The sequence below is a fragment of the Salvelinus namaycush genome, chromosome 19 (genome assembly GCF_016432855.1).
Source record: "Salvelinus namaycush isolate Seneca chromosome 19, SaNama_1.0, whole genome shotgun sequence".
Lineage (NCBI taxonomy): Eukaryota > Metazoa > Chordata > Actinopteri > Salmoniformes > Salmonidae > Salvelinus > Salvelinus namaycush.
In genome coordinates this window covers 50,171,526-50,193,132 of record NC_052325.1, presented here as the reverse complement: position 1 = coordinate 50,193,132, position 21,607 = coordinate 50,171,526, and the positions used below count along the sequence as shown (strand labels likewise).

General features: G+C 43.0%; 1 protein-coding gene across 4 annotated transcripts in view; it reads left to right on the top strand.

Moving 5' to 3' along the window:
• The window catches only part of LOC120064493 (collagen alpha-1(XVIII) chain-like), a 194,752-nt gene that overhangs the window by 158,656 nt on the left and 14,489 nt on the right, over positions 1 to 21,607 (top strand). For all 4 annotated transcript variants that reach the window (XM_039015113.1, XM_039015112.1, XM_039015111.1 and 1 more), the window contains 19 exons: positions 527 to 598; positions 715 to 741; positions 907 to 1,005; positions 1,417 to 1,443; positions 1,734 to 1,823; positions 2,521 to 2,553; positions 7,534 to 7,569; positions 7,771 to 7,830; positions 7,971 to 8,048; positions 8,132 to 8,167; positions 14,726 to 14,779; positions 17,768 to 17,839; positions 17,925 to 17,990; positions 18,971 to 18,998; positions 19,519 to 19,572; positions 19,687 to 19,721; positions 20,218 to 20,349; positions 20,515 to 20,674; positions 21,358 to 21,422. In XM_039015113.1, coding sequence (XP_038871041.1) covers positions 527 to 598; positions 715 to 741; positions 907 to 1,005; positions 1,417 to 1,443; positions 1,734 to 1,823; positions 2,521 to 2,553; positions 7,534 to 7,569; positions 7,771 to 7,830; positions 7,971 to 8,048; positions 8,132 to 8,167; positions 14,726 to 14,779; positions 17,768 to 17,839; positions 17,925 to 17,990; positions 18,971 to 18,998; positions 19,519 to 19,572; positions 19,687 to 19,721; positions 20,218 to 20,349; positions 20,515 to 20,674; positions 21,358 to 21,422 — 1,224 coding nt within the window. The remainder of the gene's footprint in view (positions 1 to 526; positions 599 to 714; positions 742 to 906; positions 1,006 to 1,416; positions 1,444 to 1,733; positions 1,824 to 2,520; positions 2,554 to 7,533; positions 7,570 to 7,770; positions 7,831 to 7,970; positions 8,049 to 8,131; positions 8,168 to 14,725; positions 14,780 to 17,767; positions 17,840 to 17,924; positions 17,991 to 18,970; positions 18,999 to 19,518; positions 19,573 to 19,686; positions 19,722 to 20,217; positions 20,350 to 20,514; positions 20,675 to 21,357; positions 21,423 to 21,607) is intronic.

Below are 21,607 nucleotides of genomic sequence, written 5' to 3'. Positions count from 1 at the left end.
ATAGGGGTGTGAGGCCTATTCATTTGTGTTGGGATTGTGTTCTGCTGGCATTGTTGTATTCAAGGGCATTCACACCTCTCACTTCGCACCTCACTGAAAATGGAAGTTGCTGCCAGGATGTCCGTCCTGTCCTAACGAAGCATTTGAGTCTTCATATAGTAAGATATATTATAGTAATATATCTAGAGATTATTTTAAGATCTTTCTCTTACTTCTTGGCCTTGAAAGTAGCTCTCAGTTGTAGGTTTGGTGGTATGTTTAGTTTTTTCCTGTGCTTTTTCTGCTGGTTGTTTTGCTCGGTGGTCCTTGGCAGTTTTTGGTAATAACAATTTTGTCCAAATTCAAGGTTGTTCGCTTGAATGTTCTTTTTGGATTGAAGGTTCTGTTGTAAAGGGCAGTTTCCTGAGTAAGTCCATGTGAAAAAATCCAGGTTTATCACACAAATTTTGGGAAAAAGTTAATGATCTCATGACCTCTGTCTCTCTGTCTCGGTCTCTCTCTCTCCTTCCTATCCCTATGTGTGAAGGATGACATGGAAGGCTCTGGTGTGGGAGTGGCCAATGGGGTTCCTGGAGCCCGAGGGCCAGACGGGCGACAGGTGGGTGTCCTCTGCAGCTGTCATTTAATTTTAGATACAATATATACTGTATGTTTTGATTCTGCCATTTTAATAGATTCTCTCACTGATTCCACTTTTATTCTGTTCACTTTCAGGGTACTACTGGCATCCCTGGCCTACCGGTATGAGCTTTACTTTGGTTTAATTTCATAAAGGAAAAAATACAAATCATTGAATAAAAAGTTTAGACACCAATACAATGCAATCCATCTCAATATTCTAACATTAATTCCTCCTCTTGTATGATCAGTTTCAATTTAACTTGTGGTTTGTATTTCACTCATTAGGGAAAGCCTGGTTTCCCTGGTGCTGCTGGCGAGAAGGGAAGTGAAGGACTACAAGGAAGAGATGGCCGACCAGGGTTGGACGGTTTCCCTGGACCTAATGTATGTCAGAACTTGCTTCCCTCCACCCACCTCACAATATCTACATAAGGGTTCTGAGACATGTAGTTAGCGTTAGCTAGCTATCTGGGAACACCAATTCAGGTCGGTCCTGGAGACCTGCTGGTTGTGCAGGGTTTTCGGCTCCAGACTGAAGGTCATGATTAGCTGATTACATGTGACTGGTTTGTAGTGCAGCTGGGCTGAAAATGAACGCCTGTCTAGATTTGATCTGTTCTTGCACACAAAGACAACGATTCAAAATCAAAGTGGGGGACAAGATTGGGGTTCAATCTTCAGCAAGTCAGCTCAGAGAAGGAACTGAAATTGAATTTATGGACATCCTTTTTCTTAATAATGGACTTTTTCTCACAATTGTTTGTTTTTCTGTTTGGTTCCCCTTTCATTTTCCAGGGACTAAAGGGGGACAGAGGAGAAAGAGTGAGTTTTTTCACGTTTTCCTAGAATTAAAATGTCATTCAAGGGGCATAATAACAGTTCAATTACATGCGTAAAGCAAGACAATTTAACACAGATATTGTGTACCAAAAATGGAACAAGCTACCAGGAAATCAATGTGTTTAGCAATTAAACATCAGGCGGATGAGAAAATCTCTGACCCTGTGTCAGTTATTAGGGGCAACTTCCACCCAGTCCCATGAAGCGTATGGATTCTGTGCCAGCATTTCTTTGTCACTAAAGGCTGATGTTCTCTTCGGTCTGTTTTTTAGGGCGAAACTGGTCGTGATGGAAACGGACAGCCTGGACCACCAGGCCCACCCGGCCCACCTGGACAAATAATCTACCAGACCTCCAGCAGCGTAAGGCCGCCTCCCGAAACAACCCCTATAGCCCCTACCCACCTAGACACTAGCCCCTCTAGTCCCTACACCTCTAGACCCTACGCCTCTAGACCCTCACCCCTCTAGACCCTACCCCCCTGCCCCTCTAGACTCTACCCCCCTGCCCCTCTAGACCCTACCCCTCTTGCCCCAATCCCTTTAGAAACTTGTTATGAAAGGCTTGGATATTATCTGAAAGGCTTGGGCTCCCGAGCAGTCTAAAGCACTGCATCTCAGTGCAAGAGGCATCACTATAGTACCTGGTTCGAATCCAGGCTGTATCACATCCGGCCGTGATTGGGAGTCTCATAGGACGGCGCACTATTGGCCCAGCGTTGTCGGGGTTTGGCCAGAGTAAGCCGTCATTGTAAATAAGAATTTGTTTTTCACTGACTTGCCTAGTTAAATAAAGGTTAAATAAAAAATGTTAAAATAAAAAAAGTATTGGCAATATGTTACAACAGCAAAATCCCTGGCACATCAATTGGCAAGGTTTAGCTTCTAGCATATTGCTTATACCTATCTGACTATTTTGTATCTACATGAAGTGCCTAGGGGTGTGGGTTAGGGGTCTGGAAATAAACATGATCATCTTTTAGCTCTACTGTATCTCCACCTCCAACATGGACAGTTGAGTGTGCATTGACATTAAGCTGTTTAGTTTCTCTCGTTGCAGTATGATGGTGTCGTTGGAGGAGCTGGGCCCCAGGTAGGTGATTTGTCCTGTTTGAAAACTCTGTTACCATTTATGTGGTGCCACGTTACTCCAATAGTCTTCAAAGCTTATTTTCTAAGACCTACAGGACACTGCCTTTTGATACGACTAAGTGTTTAATTGATGAACTAGGTCATTTATTTTCCAAACTTGATTGCTCAGTTGCAGTAATTATTAGGGCTGTCAAACTATTTAAATATGTAAATCGATTAATCGCATGATTTTCTGTAGTACATTTGAGAATTTGCTCCAATTTGGCACTAAAGAAAGATTTTTCCACTGGAAAAAGCAGTGCATTGAGTTACAGGCATACTATCCTTTAATTGTAAGAGACGGAAACACAAAATAATCTGTATCAGAAACAAAATACACCCAATGTTTAAGTAGGCCAATCAATGTGTGACGCACTTAAGCGTAGTGGGTGCGGAGTCAGGCGCAGGAGGCAGAAGGAACTGAGTAGTGCTTTAATAGGCACAGGGAACAAATCGTGCGCGCCAACACACACGGGCGCAACAAACACGATACCCAACAAAACACACTACCACACACAAACACAGTGAAAAGAATAAGCCCGCACAAAGAGCAGGCGGGCCGACCAGCTTAAATTGCCCCACTAAACGTAAACAAGGAACAAGTGTAACTAATAAGACAAAACCAACAGAAAAGGGAAAAGGGATCGGTGGCAGCTAGTAGACCGGTGACGACGACCGCCGAGCGCCACCCGAACAGGAAGAGGAGCCACCTTCGGTAGGAGTCGTGACACAATGTTCACAAACACATACTGTTAAAGCTTCAGGTATTCTAAATGAGCGTTCTCCCAATTTCTGATTGAAGGGTTGACTACGGGAAAACAATTATTTGCTCTAAGGATACAAAGAACATTCGAACCTGTCCAACAATGTTATGAAATTGAATTTTCGATGCAACAGTATACTAATCAGTAACCAATAGATTTGTTGTATTTTATGTACAACTGTCCTGTAGGCCTATAGCCTACTTTAGCCTTCCTCATGTTCTCTCCGAGCTTGGATAGAAAGATTGTGCTGTATAAAACCAGTCTATTAATGTCAAATAGTACAATCAGTCAACCGTCAAAATAATATCTTACTAGGGATTCTTTAATTATGCAGACAATGCAGTCTAGCCTCTTTGCCTATCTATAGCTATACAGTGCATTCGGAAAGTATTCAGACCCCTTTCCTTTTTCCACATTTTGTTACAGCCTTATTCTAAAATTGATTAAATGCATGGTTTTCCTCATAAATCTACACATAATACCCCATAATGACAAATGGAAAACAGGTTTTTAGAAATGTTTGCAAGTTTATATAAAATAAAAAAACATACCTTATTTACGTAAGTATTCAGACCCTTCGATAAGAGACTTGAAATTGAGCTCAGGTGCATCCTGTTTCCAATGATCATCCTTGAGATGTTTCTAGAACTTGATTGGAGTCCACCTGTGGTAAATTCAATTGATTGCACATGATTTGGAAAGGCACACCTGTCTATATAAGGTCCCACAGTTGACAGTGCATGTCAGAGCAAAAACCAAGCCATGAGGTCGAAGGAATTGACCGTGGAGCGCCGAGACAGGATTGTGTCGAGGCACAGATCTGGGGAAGGGCACTTAAAAATGTCAGCAGCATTGAAGGTTCCCCAAGAACACAGTGGCCTCCATTCTTAAATGGAATAAGTTTGGAACCACCAAGACACTTCCTAGAGCTGGCCGCCTGGCCAAACTGAGAAATCGGGGACAACGGCCTTGGTCAGAGAGGTGACCAAGAACCCGATGGTTACTCTGATTGAGAATTATTCTGTGGAGATGGGAGAACCTTCCAGAACGACAACCATCTCTGCAGCACTCCACCAACCAGGCCTTTATGGTACAGTATCCAGATGGAAGCCACTCCTCAGTAAAAGGCACAAGTCAGCCCACTTGGAGTTTGCAAAAAGGCACCTAAAGGACTCTGACCATGAGATACAATATTATCTGGTCTGATAAAACCAATATTGAACTCTTTGGCCTGAATGCCAAGCATCACATCTGGAGGAAATCTGCCACCATCCCTACGGTGAGGCATGTTTTTCAGTGGCAGGGACTGGGAGACTTGTCAGGATCGAGGGAAAGATGAACGGAGCAAAGTACAGAGAGATCCTTGATGAAAACCTGCTCCAGAGCACTCAGGACCTCAGACTGGGGCGAAGGTTCACCTTCCAACAGGACAACGACCCTAAGCACACAGCCAAGACAACGCATAACTTCCTTCCATCTCATATTGCTCAAATAAACAGCAAACCTGGTTTCAAAAAACAGATAAAGCAACACCTCACGGCACAACACCTCTCCCTTACTTGACCTAGGTAGTTTGTGTGTGTATGTAGGCTACGTGTAAGGGGGTGCATGCTGGTGGCAGGGAAGTCAGGCGCAGGAGATTGAACTTGGTATAAATGGAGCAGTTTAATAAGTGCTCAAAAACTCAGAAAACCAAAATATACAAAATAATACAAGTGGGTACAAAACCCTTCGCACACCAGAACATAACTTGCACATAGCTTACAAACAAACAATCACCGACAAGGACATGAGGGGGAACAGAGGGTTAAATACACAACATGTAATTGATGGGATTGGAACCAGGTGTGATGGAAGACAAGACAAAACCAAAGGAAAATGAAAAGAGGATCAGCGATGGCTAGAAGGTCGGTGACTTCGACCGCCCGAACAAGGAGAGGGACCAACTTCGGCGGAAGTCGTGACACTACATGTGTCTTTTTAAAAATGTATGTTGTTCTGTCCTTGAGCTGTTCATGTCTAATGATGTTCGGTATTATGCCATTCTGTATTATGTTTCATGTTTTGTGTGGACCCCAGGAAGAGTAGCTGCTGCTTTTGCAACAGCTAATGGGGATCCTAATAAAATACCAAATACCAAAAAAAGTACTGAGTAAAGGGTCTGAATACTTGTGTAAATGTGGAAGTTCAGTTTTTATTTTCAATACAGTTGCAAAAAAAATCTAAAAATCTGTTTTTGCTTCGTCATTATGGGGTATTGTGTGTAGATTTAATCTGTCCATCTCATCACTCGTAGGCTTACCAGTGTACAGTACACAGAAGTGGGGCCTCTCTTATGAGCGCCGTTCGGTCTCTGGCAGTCATCAGCTTGGTTTTCTGGTAGAGGAGAAGGAGGGTCGGCCCTTTCAATAGAGCAGGGCTCTCCAACCCTGTTACAGGAGAGCTACCCTCCTGTAGGTTTTTGCGCCAGCCCTAGTTGGAACTAACCTGATTCAGCTTATCCTATCTTAGCTCTCCAGGAACAGGGTTGGAGAGCCCTGCACTAGAGGAACTGTCACTCTTCTCGATGGGATCAAGAAGAGGAGGAGCAAGGCCACTGTCATTGTCTGGCCCAGGCAATGACAGTCTCTGTCAGGACTAGGAGGCTGCTAGTGCTAGCTGCTGCATAAGTAGGCCTACTAGCTTCCACCTGCCATGGTGTTTCGTCAGTCGAGGTGGTAGCTTTGCTGATGTGATTATCTTCTGTAATTTTGCACAAGCTTGATCAGATAAAGCGTCTTTGTAGCCATGCTGGTTAAGTGTGCCTTGAATTCAAAATAAATCACTGACAGGGTCACCAGCAAAGCACCATCACACCTCCTCCTCCATGCTTCACGGTGGGAACCACACATGCGGAGATAATCCGTTCACCTACTCTGCGTCTCACAAAGACACGGCGGTTGGAACCAAAAATCTCAAATTTGGACTCATCAGACCAAAGGACAGATTTCCACAGGTCTAATGTCCATTGCTCGTGTTTCTTGGCCCAAACAAGTCTCTTCTTATTATTGGTGGCCTTTAATTGTTGTTTCTTTGCAGCAATTCCACCGCGAAGGCCTGATTCACGCAGTTGCCTCTGAACAGTTGATTTTGAGATGTGTCTGTTACTTGAACTCTGTGAAGCATTTATTTGGGGCTGCAATTTCTGAGGCTGGTATCTATATTGAACTTATCCTCTACAGCAGAGGTAACTCTGGGTCCTCCTTTCATGTGGTGGTCCTCATGAGAGCCAGTTTCATCATAGCGCTTGATGGTTTTTGCGACTGCACTTTTCCGCATTTACTGACCTTCATGTCTTAAAGTAATGATGCTCTGTCGTTTCTCTTTCCTTATTTGAGCTTTTCTTTCCATAATATTGACTTGGTCTTTTGCCAAATAGGGCTATCTTCTGTATACCACCCCTACCTTGTCACAGCACAACTGCTTGGCTCAAATCCATTAATAAGGAAAGAAATTCCACAAATTAACTTTGAAATGCATTCCAAGTGACTACCTCATGAATCTGGATAAGAGTGTGCAAAGCTGTCATCAAGGCAAAAAGATGTCTACTTTGAAGAATGTAAAATATATGTTGATTTGTTTAACACTTTTGTTTGCTTACTACATGATTCCATATGTGTTATTTCATAGTTTTGATGTCTTCACTATTATTCTACAATGTAGAAAAACTTAAAACTAAAGAAAAACCCTGGAATGAGTAGGTGTGTCAACTTTTGACTGGTACTGTTTATTAGGCGAAAGCTACATTTACACAACCCACTTTTAAGAGATGCCATTTGCAGTAGTTTTCCCAATGGCCTGTGTCATTTTCATAACTAACATTATTCATTCATCGAGATATTTTATTCATCTTCTCATAGGAAACAAATGTTATTTTTTTGCAAAACCTATTGAGAGCATATAATGCAATGAAAGCATGGTAATGATTCATGTCCTCAGATATTTGAGTTGATTGGAAAAATATTCTGTAGGGTGAGATAGTGGAAATCCTTTACAATACCACAAAATATTGATTTGACTTAATGGGTATACGTCCCTACCAAATATTTGGAACGATGTGTGGCCTTACTTAACCAGTCATGAAAAAGGGATAAATCATTTTAACAGATTTTTATGTTGTCTCCTTTTCTTTTCTGTAGGGTGGAACTGGTCTACCTGGCCAAGCTGGATTCCCTGTAAGCATTGATTTTCCTAATGTTATCCTACAGGTCACTTAACGTTGTCTTGCTACAGTTCTTCTAACGTTGTGTTCTAACACATGTAGATGTCATAGTGTGGTGTATATTTGCCCTGAAGGACTAAAGAAATCAAAAAGTTGTGCTAGTTTGATGTGTGATAAATAGCAAATTTTTCAACTTTGTTGTATTTTCTAAAAGGGTCCTATTGGATCAAAGGGTGACATGGGAGACCCAGGCCAGCCCGGTTATGGAGTCAAGGTCAGTGATGTGACCGCACAGCAACATAGCCCTATCATTAGTGCTACAGTGTACCACTATGTAAGGCCTATTCCCAACAAGTGTTTATTCTGTTGGGGTTAGCAAATTAACAGATTTTCTTTATATGTGTCTCGTCTCAGGGCGAGAAGGGCGAGCCTGGATTAATCATCGGGCCTGATGGGAGTCCTTTGTACCTGGGAGAATTGTCGGGTGAGAAGGTGAGTGTCTCACTATTGACTTCTGTTTGCCTCTGTCTCATCTGTCTGTTGGCCTCATTAAACACCAACTCCATCTTCTGTAGGGAGACAGAGGACCTGCTGGACCCGTTGGGCCTCCTGTAAGTACTTTTAGGCTTATTACTTTACATTATGTTCTTACTATTTGAAGCTGCCTTAAATTAAACTGACTCAGCGATATGACGTGGTCACGAGTTTCACGTTTTATTAGTCATATGACCAGGATACACAAGAATAAAAAGTAAATGGCTTGGTAGAATAGAAAGGTCTAGTAGCAGCAGTTGTGATTTGTGTGTAGTATGAGTGTGGATGTGTGTGTTTGGGTGGGTGGGTGTGTTCATGTGTGCTAAGGTGCAGAGAGTCAGTGCGGGTGGTCAGTCCAGTTCAAGTGTTCAGCAGTCTGATGGCTTGTGGATGGAAACTGTCTCTGAGCCTGTTGGTCTGAGACCAGATGCTCCTATACTGTCTGCCAGACTGTAAGGGAGTGAACAGTTAGTGACTGGGATGTGTGGGGTCCTTGATGATGCAGGCACCGTTTTGTGTAGGTGTCCTGAATGGATGGGAGCACGGCCGCATTGAGCGACAGTAGGGCCAGAGATATTGTCAAGAGAGAGTGTGAGGCAAGAGTCTGCACTTGTCAGCACCAGCACAGATACTGTTAAGCATCTTCGCATGTGCACGACAGTTCACGTCTCTCTTCTGCAAGGGGATAGCTGCATGACAGCAAATGCTGACGTGTGCAACCACTCGCTTCATGCGGTCTTAGTTTGTGTCGGAAGTAGCCCTGTTCCTCGTGGTAAACACATATTGCTGAGTCTACTTTAAGTATATTGAGCTGCCATGTATATCAATAGCTATGTTTCCATTAACTTGTCTAGTGATTTTATTGTCAACATTTAAAAAGTTTGCATAGAAAATGGATTCAGCAATTTCCTGCTAGGGTGCATTTCAAATTGAACTATCTTGTGTCGATAAAAACAGCTGGACGTAATGATGTCACACCTAAAACGGCAAATAGCGGCAAATTGCACATTAATAAATTGCCGACAGGCTGTATGCCCTCCCACATTATTCTCAGGTATAGCCTGCGAAAGCCAGCATGTATAAAATGCTATAATTTAATTTTATAAACCGGGTAGTTTGGCTCCTGGATGCTGATTGGTTGAAGTCTGTGGTATATCAGACATTATAAACATGGTGGTTCGAGCCCTGAATGCTGATTGGCTGACAGCCATATTATATCAGACCGTATACCATGGGAATGACCAAACATTTATTTTTACTGATCTAATTACGTTGGTAACCAGTTTATAATAGCAATAAGGCACCTCGGGTTTGTGGGATATGGCCAGTATACCACAGCTACAGTATCCAGGCACTCCGTGTTGTGTCGTGCTTAAAAAACAGCCCTTAGCCGTAGTATATTGGCGGTGCCTTATTGCTTAATTATACCATGGCATTGTTAAATAGTAATTTCTGATTGGCTTGAAGGGCATTCTAGAGCGTGCATTATTTCCCTATAATGCACAGTATCAGCATGGTAGAATTCAGTGGCTATAGTTGATTCTTATAGCCATATTTTTATTCCTTATAACTGGAACTTCCATCAGGAGCTAGTCTTTGTTAGCCACGGCTAGCGGTCCTCGCCTTTTTTCCCTCCGGAATCAGACAGCCTTAGCTCGGACAATCACCTGCCAGTCTGCACAGCGCGATATCAACCCAGAACATATCGGACTGCTTCTCTCTACCATATCACCGGATTTCTGCCGCTCTGGATCATTACACCAGATCATTACTAGCTAGCTACAAACGAGCTGCTACTGGTAGCTAACGCCTCTGTCCCGAAGCTAGCACCAGCTAGCCTTGAGCTAGGCCCATATACCAGCTAATTCTAGGGCTACAATACCTCCTTTGCCAATTGGCCTGGACCCTTTATTGTCGACATGGAGTCCCGCTAATCCATCACGACTGGACTGCCGACGTGATCGCCCAATGTGGTCTCAACAGGCTATTCTGTTACGATATCGCCACAGAACCGTCTACTAGCCCCGGCCCGCTAGCTTTTCTGAACGCTGTGTCCCCTGCTCGCCTAGCATAGTAGTGACTACCGAACAGCACCATGACTCACCTATTGCTGCTCTTTTGACCCTGTGATCACTCGGCTACACAGCTGATGCCCCCTGGACCGTTTCAATAACACGGTCCCTCATTTGGTTTACCTGTCAGCCCCAGCCTTGAACTCAGGTCCTGTATGTACCTAACTGACCCGCTCTGCCCATTCATCGCCATTTACCTGTTGTTGTCTTAGGTCTCCTGTTCAACACCTGTGATTGCTTTATTTCTCTCTCTAATGTCAATATGCCTTGTCTACTGCTGTCTTGGCTAGTTTTAGTTTTATTTCACTGTAGAGCCAAGGGTCCCACTCAAAATGCCTTAGATAGCTCTTTCGTCCCACCCCACACACATGCGGAGTCTTCACCTAGGTTAATTGATGCCTCCAGAGATTTAACCTCTCTCATTGTCACGCAACGCATAGGTTTACCTTCACTGTACTCACATCCTACCATACCCTTGTCTATTCTATCACGCCCAGAAATCTGCTCCTTTTATTCTCTGTCCCCAACGCACTAGATGACCAGTTCTTATAGCCTTTAGCCGTAGCCTCATCCTCCTCCTCCTCTATTCCTCTGGTGATGTAGAGGTTAACTCAGGCCCTGTAGTCCCCAGTTCCACTCCTATTCCCCAGGCGCTGTCATTTGTTGACTTCTATAACTGTAAAAGCCTTGGTTTCATGCATGTTAACATCAGAAGCCTCCTCCCTAAGTTTTTTTTCACTGCTTTAGCACACTCCGCCAACCCTGATGTCCTAGCCGTGTCTGAATCCTGCCTTAGGAAGGCCACCAAAGATTCTGAAATTTCCATCCCCAACTACAACATTTTCCACCAAGATAGAACTGCCAAAAGGGGTGGAGTTGCAATATACTGCAGAGACAGCCTGCAGAGTTCTGTCATGCTATCCAGATCTGTGCCCAAGCAGTTCAAGCTTCTACTTTTAAAAATCCACCTTTCCAGAAATAAGTCTCTCACTGTTGCCGCTTATTACAGACCCCCCTCAGGCCCCAGCTGTGCCCTGGACACCATATGCGAATTAATTGCCCCCCATTTATCTTCAGAGTTTGTACTGTTACGTGACTTAAACTGGGATATGCTTAACACCCCGGCCGTCCTATAATCTAAGATAGATGCCCTCAATCTCACCCTAATTATCATGGAACCTTTCAAGTACAACCCCAAATCTGTAAACACATAGATATCACCCTGACCAACCTGCCCTCTGAAAACACCTCTGCTGTCTTCAACCAGGATCTCAGCGGTCACTGCCTTGCCTGGGTCCAGAGTCAAACTTTCTAATCGAACTGGCATCCTGAAAGGATGTTCACTTCATTTCGTCAGTAGAGTATGCCTGGTTATTCTTTAAAAGTGCTTTCCTCACCATATTAAATAAGCATGCCCCATTCAAAAAATGTTGAACCAGGAACAGATATAACCCTTGGTTGACTCCAGACCTGACTGCCCTTGACCAGCACAAAAACATCCTGTGGTGTTCTGCATTAGCATTGAATAGTCCCCGCGATATGCAACTTTTCAGGGAAGTTAGGAACCAATATACACAGGCAGTTTGGATTGCAAAGGCTAGTTTTCAAACAGAAATTTGCATCCTGTAGCACCAACTCCAAAATGTTCTGGGACACTGTAGTCCATGGAGAATAAGAGCACCTCCTCCCAGCTGCCCACTGCACTGAGGCTAGGAAACACTGTCACCACCGATAAATCCACGATAATTGAGAATTTCAATAAGCATTTTTCTACGGCTGGCCATGCTTTCCACCTGGCTACCCCTACCCTGGTAAACAGCTCTGCACTGTTATAATGGTCGGTGATCCCCACAGCAACTTGCCCAAGCCTCCCCCATTCTCCTTCACCCAAATCCAGATAGCTGATTTTCTGAAAGAGCTGCAAAATCTGGACCCCTACAAATCAGCTGGACTAGACAATCTGGACCCTCTCTTTCTAAAATTAGCCGCAGCAATTGTTGCAACCCCTATTACTAGCCTGTTCAACCTCTCTCTCGTATCGTCTGAGATCCCCAAAGATTGGAAAGCTGCCACGATCATCCCCCCAAAGGGGGAGATACCATAGACCCAAACTGTTACAGACCTATATCTATCCTACCCTGCCTTTCTAAGGTCTTCGAAAGCCAAGATAACAAACAGATCACCGACCATTTCGAATCCCACCGTACCTTCTCCGCTCTGCAATCTGGTTTCCGAGCTGGTCATGGGTGCACCTCAGCCACACTCAAGGTCCTAAACGATATCATAACCGCCATCGATAAAAGACAATACTATGCAGCTGTATTCATCGACCTGCCCAAGGCTTTCGACTCTGTCAATCACCGCATTCTTATCGGCAGACTCAACAGCCTTGGTTTCACAAATGACTTCCTTGCCTGGTTCACCAACTACTTCTCAGACAGAGTTCAGTGTGTCAAATCGGGGGTGCCTGTTGTCCGGACCTCTGGCAGTTTCTATGGGGGTGCCACAGGGTTCAATTCTCAGGCCGACTCTTTTCTCTGTATACATCAATGTCACTCTTGCTGCTGGTGATTCTCTGATCCACCTCTACGCAGACGACACCATTTTGTATACTTCTGGCCCTTCTTTGGACACTGTGTTAACTAACCTCCAGATGAGCTTCAATGCCATACAACACTCCTTCCGTGGCCTCCAACTGCTCTTAAATGCAAGTAAAACTAAATGCATGCTCTTCAACCGATTGCTGCCCGCACCTGCCCACCCGTCTAGCATCACTACTCTGAACGGTTCTGACTTAGAATATGTAGACAACTACAAATACCTAGGTGTCTGGTTAGACTGTAAACTCTCCTTCCAGACTCACATTAAGCATCTCCAATCCAAAATTAAATCTAGAATCGGCTTCCTATTTGCAACAAAGCATCATTCATTCATGCTGCCAAACATAGCCTCGTAAAACGGACTATCCTACCGATCCTTGACTTCGGCGATGTAATTTACAAAATAGCATCCAACACTCTACTCAGCAAATTGGATGCAGTCTATCACAGTCCCATCCGTTTTGTCACCAAAGCCCCATATACTACCCACCACTGCGACCTGTATGCTTTCGTTGGCTGGCCCTCGCTTCATATTCGTCGCCAAACCCACTGGCTCCAGGTCATGTATAAGTCTTTGCTAGGTAAAGCCCTGCCTTATCTCAGCTCACTGGTCACCATAGCAGCACCACCCATAGCACGCACTCCAGCAGGTATATTTCACTAGTCACCCCCAATGCCAATTCCTCGTTTGGCCGCCTTTCCTTCCATTTCTTTGCTGCCAATTACTGGAACGAACTGCAAAAATCACTGAAGGTGGAGAGTCATATCTCCCACACTAACTTTAAGCATCAGCGGTCAAAGCAGCTTACAGATCATTGCACATGTACATAGCCCATCTGTAAATAGCCCACCCAACTACCTCATCTCCATATTGTTATATATATTTTTTTTGTTCCTTTGCACCCCAGTATCTCTACTTGCACATTCATCTGTTCATGTTTGAGCTGCTTTTGAAAGCAAAATATAAAAACATTATTGGCATTGTTGAATTCGATTTCCATAATAGGAAGCTAGGACTGATGGTTTGGTTAGCTAAATTAGCAAGTCTGTCTGTTTGGTTACCAAGGAAACTACTGTAGCTATCTAGTAAACTTGCTAGCTACTTCAGTGGATGTTGAACACAGTTGAACAAATGTGTTAAATTATAGCCATGGTAGAAAAGGGGCTCTATGCATTCTCTGGAAAATAATGCAGTTCTGTGGAAAGTTCCACACACCTTCCACGTCATTTATTATTTTCCATAGAACACATAACCCCTCGTTGAGTGTCCCTTACATATTTGCCATATTCTAATAATTGCCATGCACCAACGTATTTCCAATGGTCCGTGCCATGGTGAAACTCCTGCACTCCTGTAGATCTGAAATAATTGGATGGTGAAACTTGATGAAGCAATTACATTTACATTTACATTTTAGTCATTTAGCAGACGCTCTTATCCAGAGCGACTTACAGTAGAGTGCATACATTTTATTACATTTACATTACATACTGAGACAAGGATATCCCTACCGGCCAAACCCTCCCTAACCCGGACGACGCTATGCCAATTGTGCGTCGCCCCACGGACCTCCCGGTTGCGGCCGGCTGCGACAGAGCCTGGGCGCGAACCCAGAGACTCTGGTGGCGCAGCTAGCACTGCGATGCAGTGCCCTAGACCACTGCGCCACCCGGGAGGCCAATTCAGGCATTGAAAGTCAGGACAATCCTTGTCCTGCAAGGAAGCATTATTTTTATAGTTGAAAAAAACATATTTTGCATGCACATCAGGAATTTAGAATAATATGTGGAGCTTAATTATTACTCAGTGACATCAAGTACCTAGAAAATGATTTGGCAATCATCATTTAAAAAAACACAAAAAAACACAAAACAAAACAAAAATCCACCCCTGTCGAACGGATAAAAAATCTTTCTAGTGAATGTGTTTTTGTCACATATGATTGATGTGTTGTTTGTGCAGGGGCAGTATGGACCTTCTGGGATAAAGGGTGAATTTGGAATGCCCGGAAGACCTGTAAGTACTGGAGCTAAATTTCTAACTTTACAATTACAGTAGGGTCTCAGTAGCGTGACAGTAGTAGTGTCACACAAAGCAATATGGATGTAATTTCGGTTGCAGATGCAAATTGCTTGTGACATCATCTCAAGCTAGCAAGCTAACCACGCCAGTGACGAGCTAGCTAATGCAGTTCATGTTAGACATTTTTAGTTAAAACTGGACAGAGAAACGTCTGGTTTCACTTATAAAATTACCATTATTGACTGCCAGACCATATACTGTACATAAACCATGACTAGCCAGGGTGTCTAGAGTTGTTTATATCAGGGGTGTCAAACTAATTTTGCCCCCGCGGACGCATTTGGTCTCTCGGATTTCCTCGCCGCCCAAAACGATGGATAAAAAACCTTTATCCAATTTTCTATGCTCCCTGACTGTCTAGCTTCCATTTCGGTGATTATTAATGAGCTGGACACAGTCAAAAAACTGTATTAATGTTCGTCCATTATCATTTCAACACAGTTTCGATTTGGTTTTAGTCATTTAGAAGTATATTAAGTCCCCCCCACAATTTTTTTATTTAAAAAACACAAATATATATATACAGTACCAGTCAATAAGGGCTATCTTCTGTATAAAACCCATACCTTGTCACAACTGATTGGCTCAAACGTATTAGGAAGGAAATAAATTCCACAAATTAACTTTTAACAAGGCACACCTGTTAATTGAAATGCATTCCAGGTGACTACCTCATGAAGCTGGTTGAGAGAATGCCAAGGGTGTGCAAAGCTGTCATCAAGGCAAAGGGTGGCTACTTTGAAGAATGTAAAATCTAAAATATATTATGATTTGTTTAACACTTTTTTGGTTACTACAGTGGGGAGAACAAGTATTTGATACACTGCCGATTTTGCAGGTTTTCCTACTTACAAAGCATGTAGAGGTCTGTAATTTTTATCATAGGTACACTTCAACTGTGAGAGACGGAATCTAAAACAAAAATCCAGAAAATCACATTGTATGATTTTTAAGTAATTAATTTGCATTTTATTGCATGACATAAGTATTTGATCACCTACCAACCAGTAAGAATTCTGGCTCTCACAGACCTGTTAGTTTTTCTTTAAGAAGCCCTCCTGTTCTCCAATTACCTGTATTAACTGCACCTGTTTGAACTCGTTACCTGTATAAAAGACACCTGTCCACACACTCAATCAAACAGACTCCAACCTCTCCACAATGGCCAAGACCAGAGAGCTGTGTAAGGACATCAGGGCTAAAATTGTAGACCTGCACAAGGCTGGGATGGGCTACAGGACAATAGGCAAGCAGCTTGGTGAGAAGGCAACAACTGTTGGTGCAATTATTAGAAAATGGAAGAAGTTCAAGATGACGGTCAATCACCCTCGGTCTGGGGCTCCATGCAAGATCTCACCTCGTGGGGCATCAATGAACATGAGGAAGGTGAGGGATCAGCCCAGAACTACACGGCAGGACCTGGTCAATGACCTGAAGAGAGCTGGGACCACAGTCTCAAAGAAAACCATTAGTAACACACTACGCCGCCATGGATTAAAATCCTGCAGCGCACGCAAGGTCCCCCTGCTCAAGCCAGCGCATGTCCAGGCCCGTCTGAAGTTTGCCAATGACCATCTGGATGATCCAGAGGAGGAATGGGAGGTCTGATGTGGTCTGATGAGACAAAAATAGAGCTTTTTGGTCTAAACTCCACTCGCAGTGTTTGGAGGAAGAAGAAGGATGAGTACAACCCCAAGAACACCATCCCAACCGTGAAGCATGAAGGTGGAAACATTCTTTGGGGATGCTTTTCTGCAAAGGGGACAGGACGACTGCACCGTATTGAGGGGAGGATGGATGGGGCCATGTATCGCGAGATCTTGGCCAACAACCTCCTTCCCTCAGTAAGAACATTGAAGATGGGTCGTGGCTGGGTCTTCCAGCATGACAACGACCCAAAACACAGCCAGGGCAACTAAGGAGTGGCTCTGTAAGAAGCATCTCAAGGTCCTGGAGTGGCCTAGCCAGTCTCCAGACCTGAACCCAATAGAAAATCTTTGGAGGGAGCTGAAAGTCCGTATTGCCCAGCGACAGCCCCGAAACCTGAAGGATCTGGTGAAGGTCTGTATGGAGGAGTGGGCCAAAATCCCTGCTGCAGTGTGTGCAAACCTGGTCAAGAACTACAGGAAACGTATGATCTCTGTAATTGCAAACAAAGGTTTCTGTACCAAATATTAAGTTCTGCTTTTCTGATGTATCAAATACTTATGTCATGCAATAAAATGCAAATTAATTACTTAAAGATCATACAATGTGATTTTCTGGATTTTTGTTTTAGATTCCGTCTCTCACAGTTGAAGTGTACCTATGATAAAAATTACAGGCCTCTACATGCTTTGTAAGTAGGAAAACCCGCAAAATCGGCAGTGTATCAAATACTTGTTCTCCCCACTGTACATGATTCCGTATGTGTTATTTCATAGTTTTGATGTCTTCGCTATTATTCTACAATGTAGAAAATAGTACAATTCAATAAAAATCCTTGAATGAGTAGGTGTGTCCAAACTCTTGACTGGTACTGTATATTTTTTTATTCAAACCACCCGCGGGTCCTATGTTTGACACCCATGGTTCATACATTTCCCATTTGGCATGTATTTTTTGTCGCTATTGGCTGCAGCACTGACAGCTGTGTTGACATGGCAACTGGGACGGATTTCCGATTGGAACGATATCAACGAATCATGTAAACTTTTTTCTGCTCACTGATTGGATATTGAATACAGCCAGTTGCACGAGATAGGATTGATTTCTGTCTCTTGCAATGCAACTACTACTACTAATACATGCAACTAATACAACTAATACTACTACTACTAGTATTATCTCTTGTAATTATTATTACTGCTATTATTATCTCTAGTGAATGCTCCTTGTGTAAGGCCTGTGTAGTGTCTAACTGTCCATGTCTGTTTCCTACAGGGTCGTCCTGGTGTAAACGGATACAAGGGGGAAAAAGGAGAGCCAACCACAGGTGCCGGATTTGGCTACCCAGTAAGTGTGACATGTGCATATTACATTGCACTGGGCCGGTTTACAATCCAATGGAAGTGCACTGACTAATGTCGTCTCTTTTCAGGGTGTCCCAGGCCCACCCGGGCCCCCAGGATCACCCGGACCAGCTGTGCCTGTGGACCGCTTCAACGTGAGTTTATCAGAATCCTTATTCCCAACACCAGGGTTTTGTTCATTCAGCACCAAATGGAAGACTGACAACTTTGACTTGTCTAATAACCAACAATCATTTTAATTTTCGAGTGCATGCCCTAATGAACACAACCCTGAAGATGATTTACAGTTGAAGTCGGAAGTTTACATACACTAAGGTTAGTCATTAAGACTCGTTTTTCAACCACTCCGCAAATTTCTTGTTAACGAACTATGAGGAAGGAAAATGATGTGGATATATTGAAACAACATCTCAAGACATCAGTCAGGAAGTTAAAGCTTGGTCGCAAATGGGTCTTCCAATGGACAATGACCTCAAGCATATTTCCAAAGTTGTGGCAAAATGGCTTAAGGACAACAAAGTCAAGGTATTGGAGTGGCCATCACAAAGCCCTGACCTCAATCCCATAGCAAATTTGTGGGCAGAACTGAAAAAGCGTGTGCGAGCAAGGAGGCCTACAAACCTAACTCAGTTACACCAGCTCTGTCAGGATGAATGGGCCAAAATTCACCCAACTTATTGTGGGAAGCTTGTGGAAGGCTACCTGAAACGTTTGAACCAAGTTAAACAATTTTAAGGCAATGCTACCAAATACTAATTGAGTGTATGTAAACTTATGGCCCACTGGGAATGTGATGAAAGAAATAAAAGCTGAAATAAATCATTCGCTCTCCTATTATTCTGACATTTCACATTCTTAAAAAAAAGTGGTGATCCTAACTGACCTAAAACAGGGAATTTTTACCGGGATTAAATGTCAGGAATTTTGAAAAACTGAGTTTAAATGTATTTGGCTAAGGTGTATGTTAACTTCCAACTTCAACTGTACCATCGATGCCATTGGCCACAAAAAAGTCTATAATGCCATCTTCATCTAGGAATAAGAAACAAGATATCATGTTTGTGTGCAAAATACTGGAGAACACTTTAATGTGTAATTTCCCATTTTATTGCAGGGATATGACGCCTCAAGGAATTATCCAGGTATGCTGACAATGATTTGTTGTTTTTACGTCAAACTTAAAACATCTTGAAGACAGAGGATTACATTTGGCACATGAGCATACCCAGCAGTCAACAAATTGAAGAGTTGAAAATGAAGAGACAGTTTTTATTCTTTAAAGAGACATAAACAGTTCCCCATCAACCGTCAATTGTTTTCAGCTATTGAAGAAAGAGGGATTCATAATCAATCTACTGTCAAGAGATTAGGCCAATGCTTTCATAAAAAGCACCTAGATTTGGGGAATTTACTTATAAAAAAACTGGAACATCAAATAGCGCTGTCAAGGTTTGAGTTAGACTTCGAAATCCATTCTGTTTTAGTGTAAGGCTAACCATTCCATTAGCCCATAAAAAAAGTTACATTTGACTGCCATTGGGCATGGGCAGTGCATACAACCATTACAATACAGTGATACAAATTATATTTATTTCTAATAGAAATGTTTCCATATTTACTTTCTTAACTGTGTATATTCTTCACATGTTCTGTTTTTTGTAGCGACAAAGGGGGAGAAAGGTGATCATGGAGCTCAAGGTCTCCCAGGAACGCCAGGTAAGACTTTTATGTCTCAATACAGCACAGGGATAACAACAACCACTTGGTTTTATCTTAAGGCTACAATTCAACGAGTATGCTTTTCGTGATTTTTTTATTTTTTATTTCCAGGTGTGGCCTCTAACTTAGACATATTCACATTCAAGGTACAGTATTACCATTAATAGTACTACAGTATGCATTACATACAGGGATTTAGTAGCTAAAATAGTAGGTTTGTACATTTTGGATACACTGGTTGAGATGGCGTAATCGTTCATGCAAAAAGCACTAATTTGGCGGAACAGGTGGTGAAAAGATATTCACAGAATAAAGAGGTGCAGAAACAACGTTTACAAACATTTAACCTCCACTACATCGCTGTTGAATTTTTAATCTAGCCTTAGAGAGTTCTTCTCCAATCAAAATGTATCTGGATTTCAGTCATCTCTTTGTATTTTGCCTTTCTATTTCTCTCACCACTCTGATTTGGTGGAAAGAGCCCTCTACTGCCAGTCCAGATTCCGCACTCTCATCTTCAATTAACCTAAAAACCTAACAAGAAGTGAAATGCTATTATCCTATACCTACATAATCCTATCATCCTTAAGAAGATGGGTAAGTTTGACAGGACAGAGCATTAATAGATGTTTGTCTTTGCAGAATGACCTGAAAGGAGAGCGTGGGGATTCTGGCATGAAGGGGGAGAAGGGAGAGCCAAGTGGTGGCTATTATGACCCCCGTTTTAGAGGACAACAAGGCCCACCAGGACCCCCTGGAAACCCAGGACTTATGGTACGAAATTGAGAGAACATAAAAGGAACTTGTCACAACCTGATATCAGTCATTAAGACACCTTACAATATCTGTCATGTCTTGCTAACAAAAATGGAAAGAGAGCCTTATAGTGAATGTGGCACAAGTAAAGTTAAATGTTATTTTCAATTTTTTTTATCACAGGGTCCAAAGGGAGATTCAATCATGGGCCTCCCTGGTCCCCAGGGCCCACCAGGCTCCCCAGGGATCGGCTACGATGGTCGTCCAGGAATCCCAGGCCCATCAGGTCCTCCCGGGCCCCCAGGGTCCTCCTCACTACCAGGGGCCTATAGACCTAACCACTGTGAGTTTCCTAACCAGTGACAAACACAATGTCACAATAGTCTTCAATAGGGTATACTCCCAAGTTCAATTTTACATTGGTGGTGGTTTGGAGTGAGGTACAAGCAACTACACAGTGTACAAAACATTAGGATCATGTGCTCTTTCCATGACATAGACTGACCAGGTGAAAGCTATGATCCCTTATGTATGTCACCTGTTAAATCCACTTCAGTCAGTGTAAATGAAGAGGGGAGGAGACAGGTTAAAGAAGGATTTTTAAGCCTTGATGCAATTGAGACATGGATTGTGTATGTTTGCCATTCAGAGGGTGAATGGACAAGACAAAATATTTAAGTGCCTTTGAACAGTGTATGGTAGTAGGTGCCAGTTGCACCGGTTTACGTCAAGAACTGCGACACTGCTGGGTTTTTCACACTCAACAGTTTCCCGTGTGTATCAAGAATGGTCCACCACCCAAAGGACATCCAGCCAACTTGACACAACTGTGGGAAGCATTGGAATCAACATGGGCCAGCATCCCTGTGAAACGCTTTCGACACCTTGTAGAGTCCATGCCCTGATGAATTGAGGCTGTTCTGAGAGCAAAAGGGGGGTGCAACTCAATATTAGGAAGTTGTTCCTAATGTTTTGTACACTCAGTGTATATCATATCGTCATCATTTATTTTTTTCTTCATCACAGCCATCAATATTCCTGGCCCCCCCGGACCTGCTGGACCACCTGGAACTCCTGGTCACACTTCAGGGGTAAGTGGTCATCCCACGGTCTGTCATACAGTATTTGATTTTCTTTATATTTGTTTATCTTTTACACTGAACGTTATCAGATCGTCAACCAAAACCTAATATTAGATGAAGGGAACAGGAGTGAACAAATAACACATTTCTATTAGTGTTGCACTGTATACCAGTACCATGGTAATATCACGGTA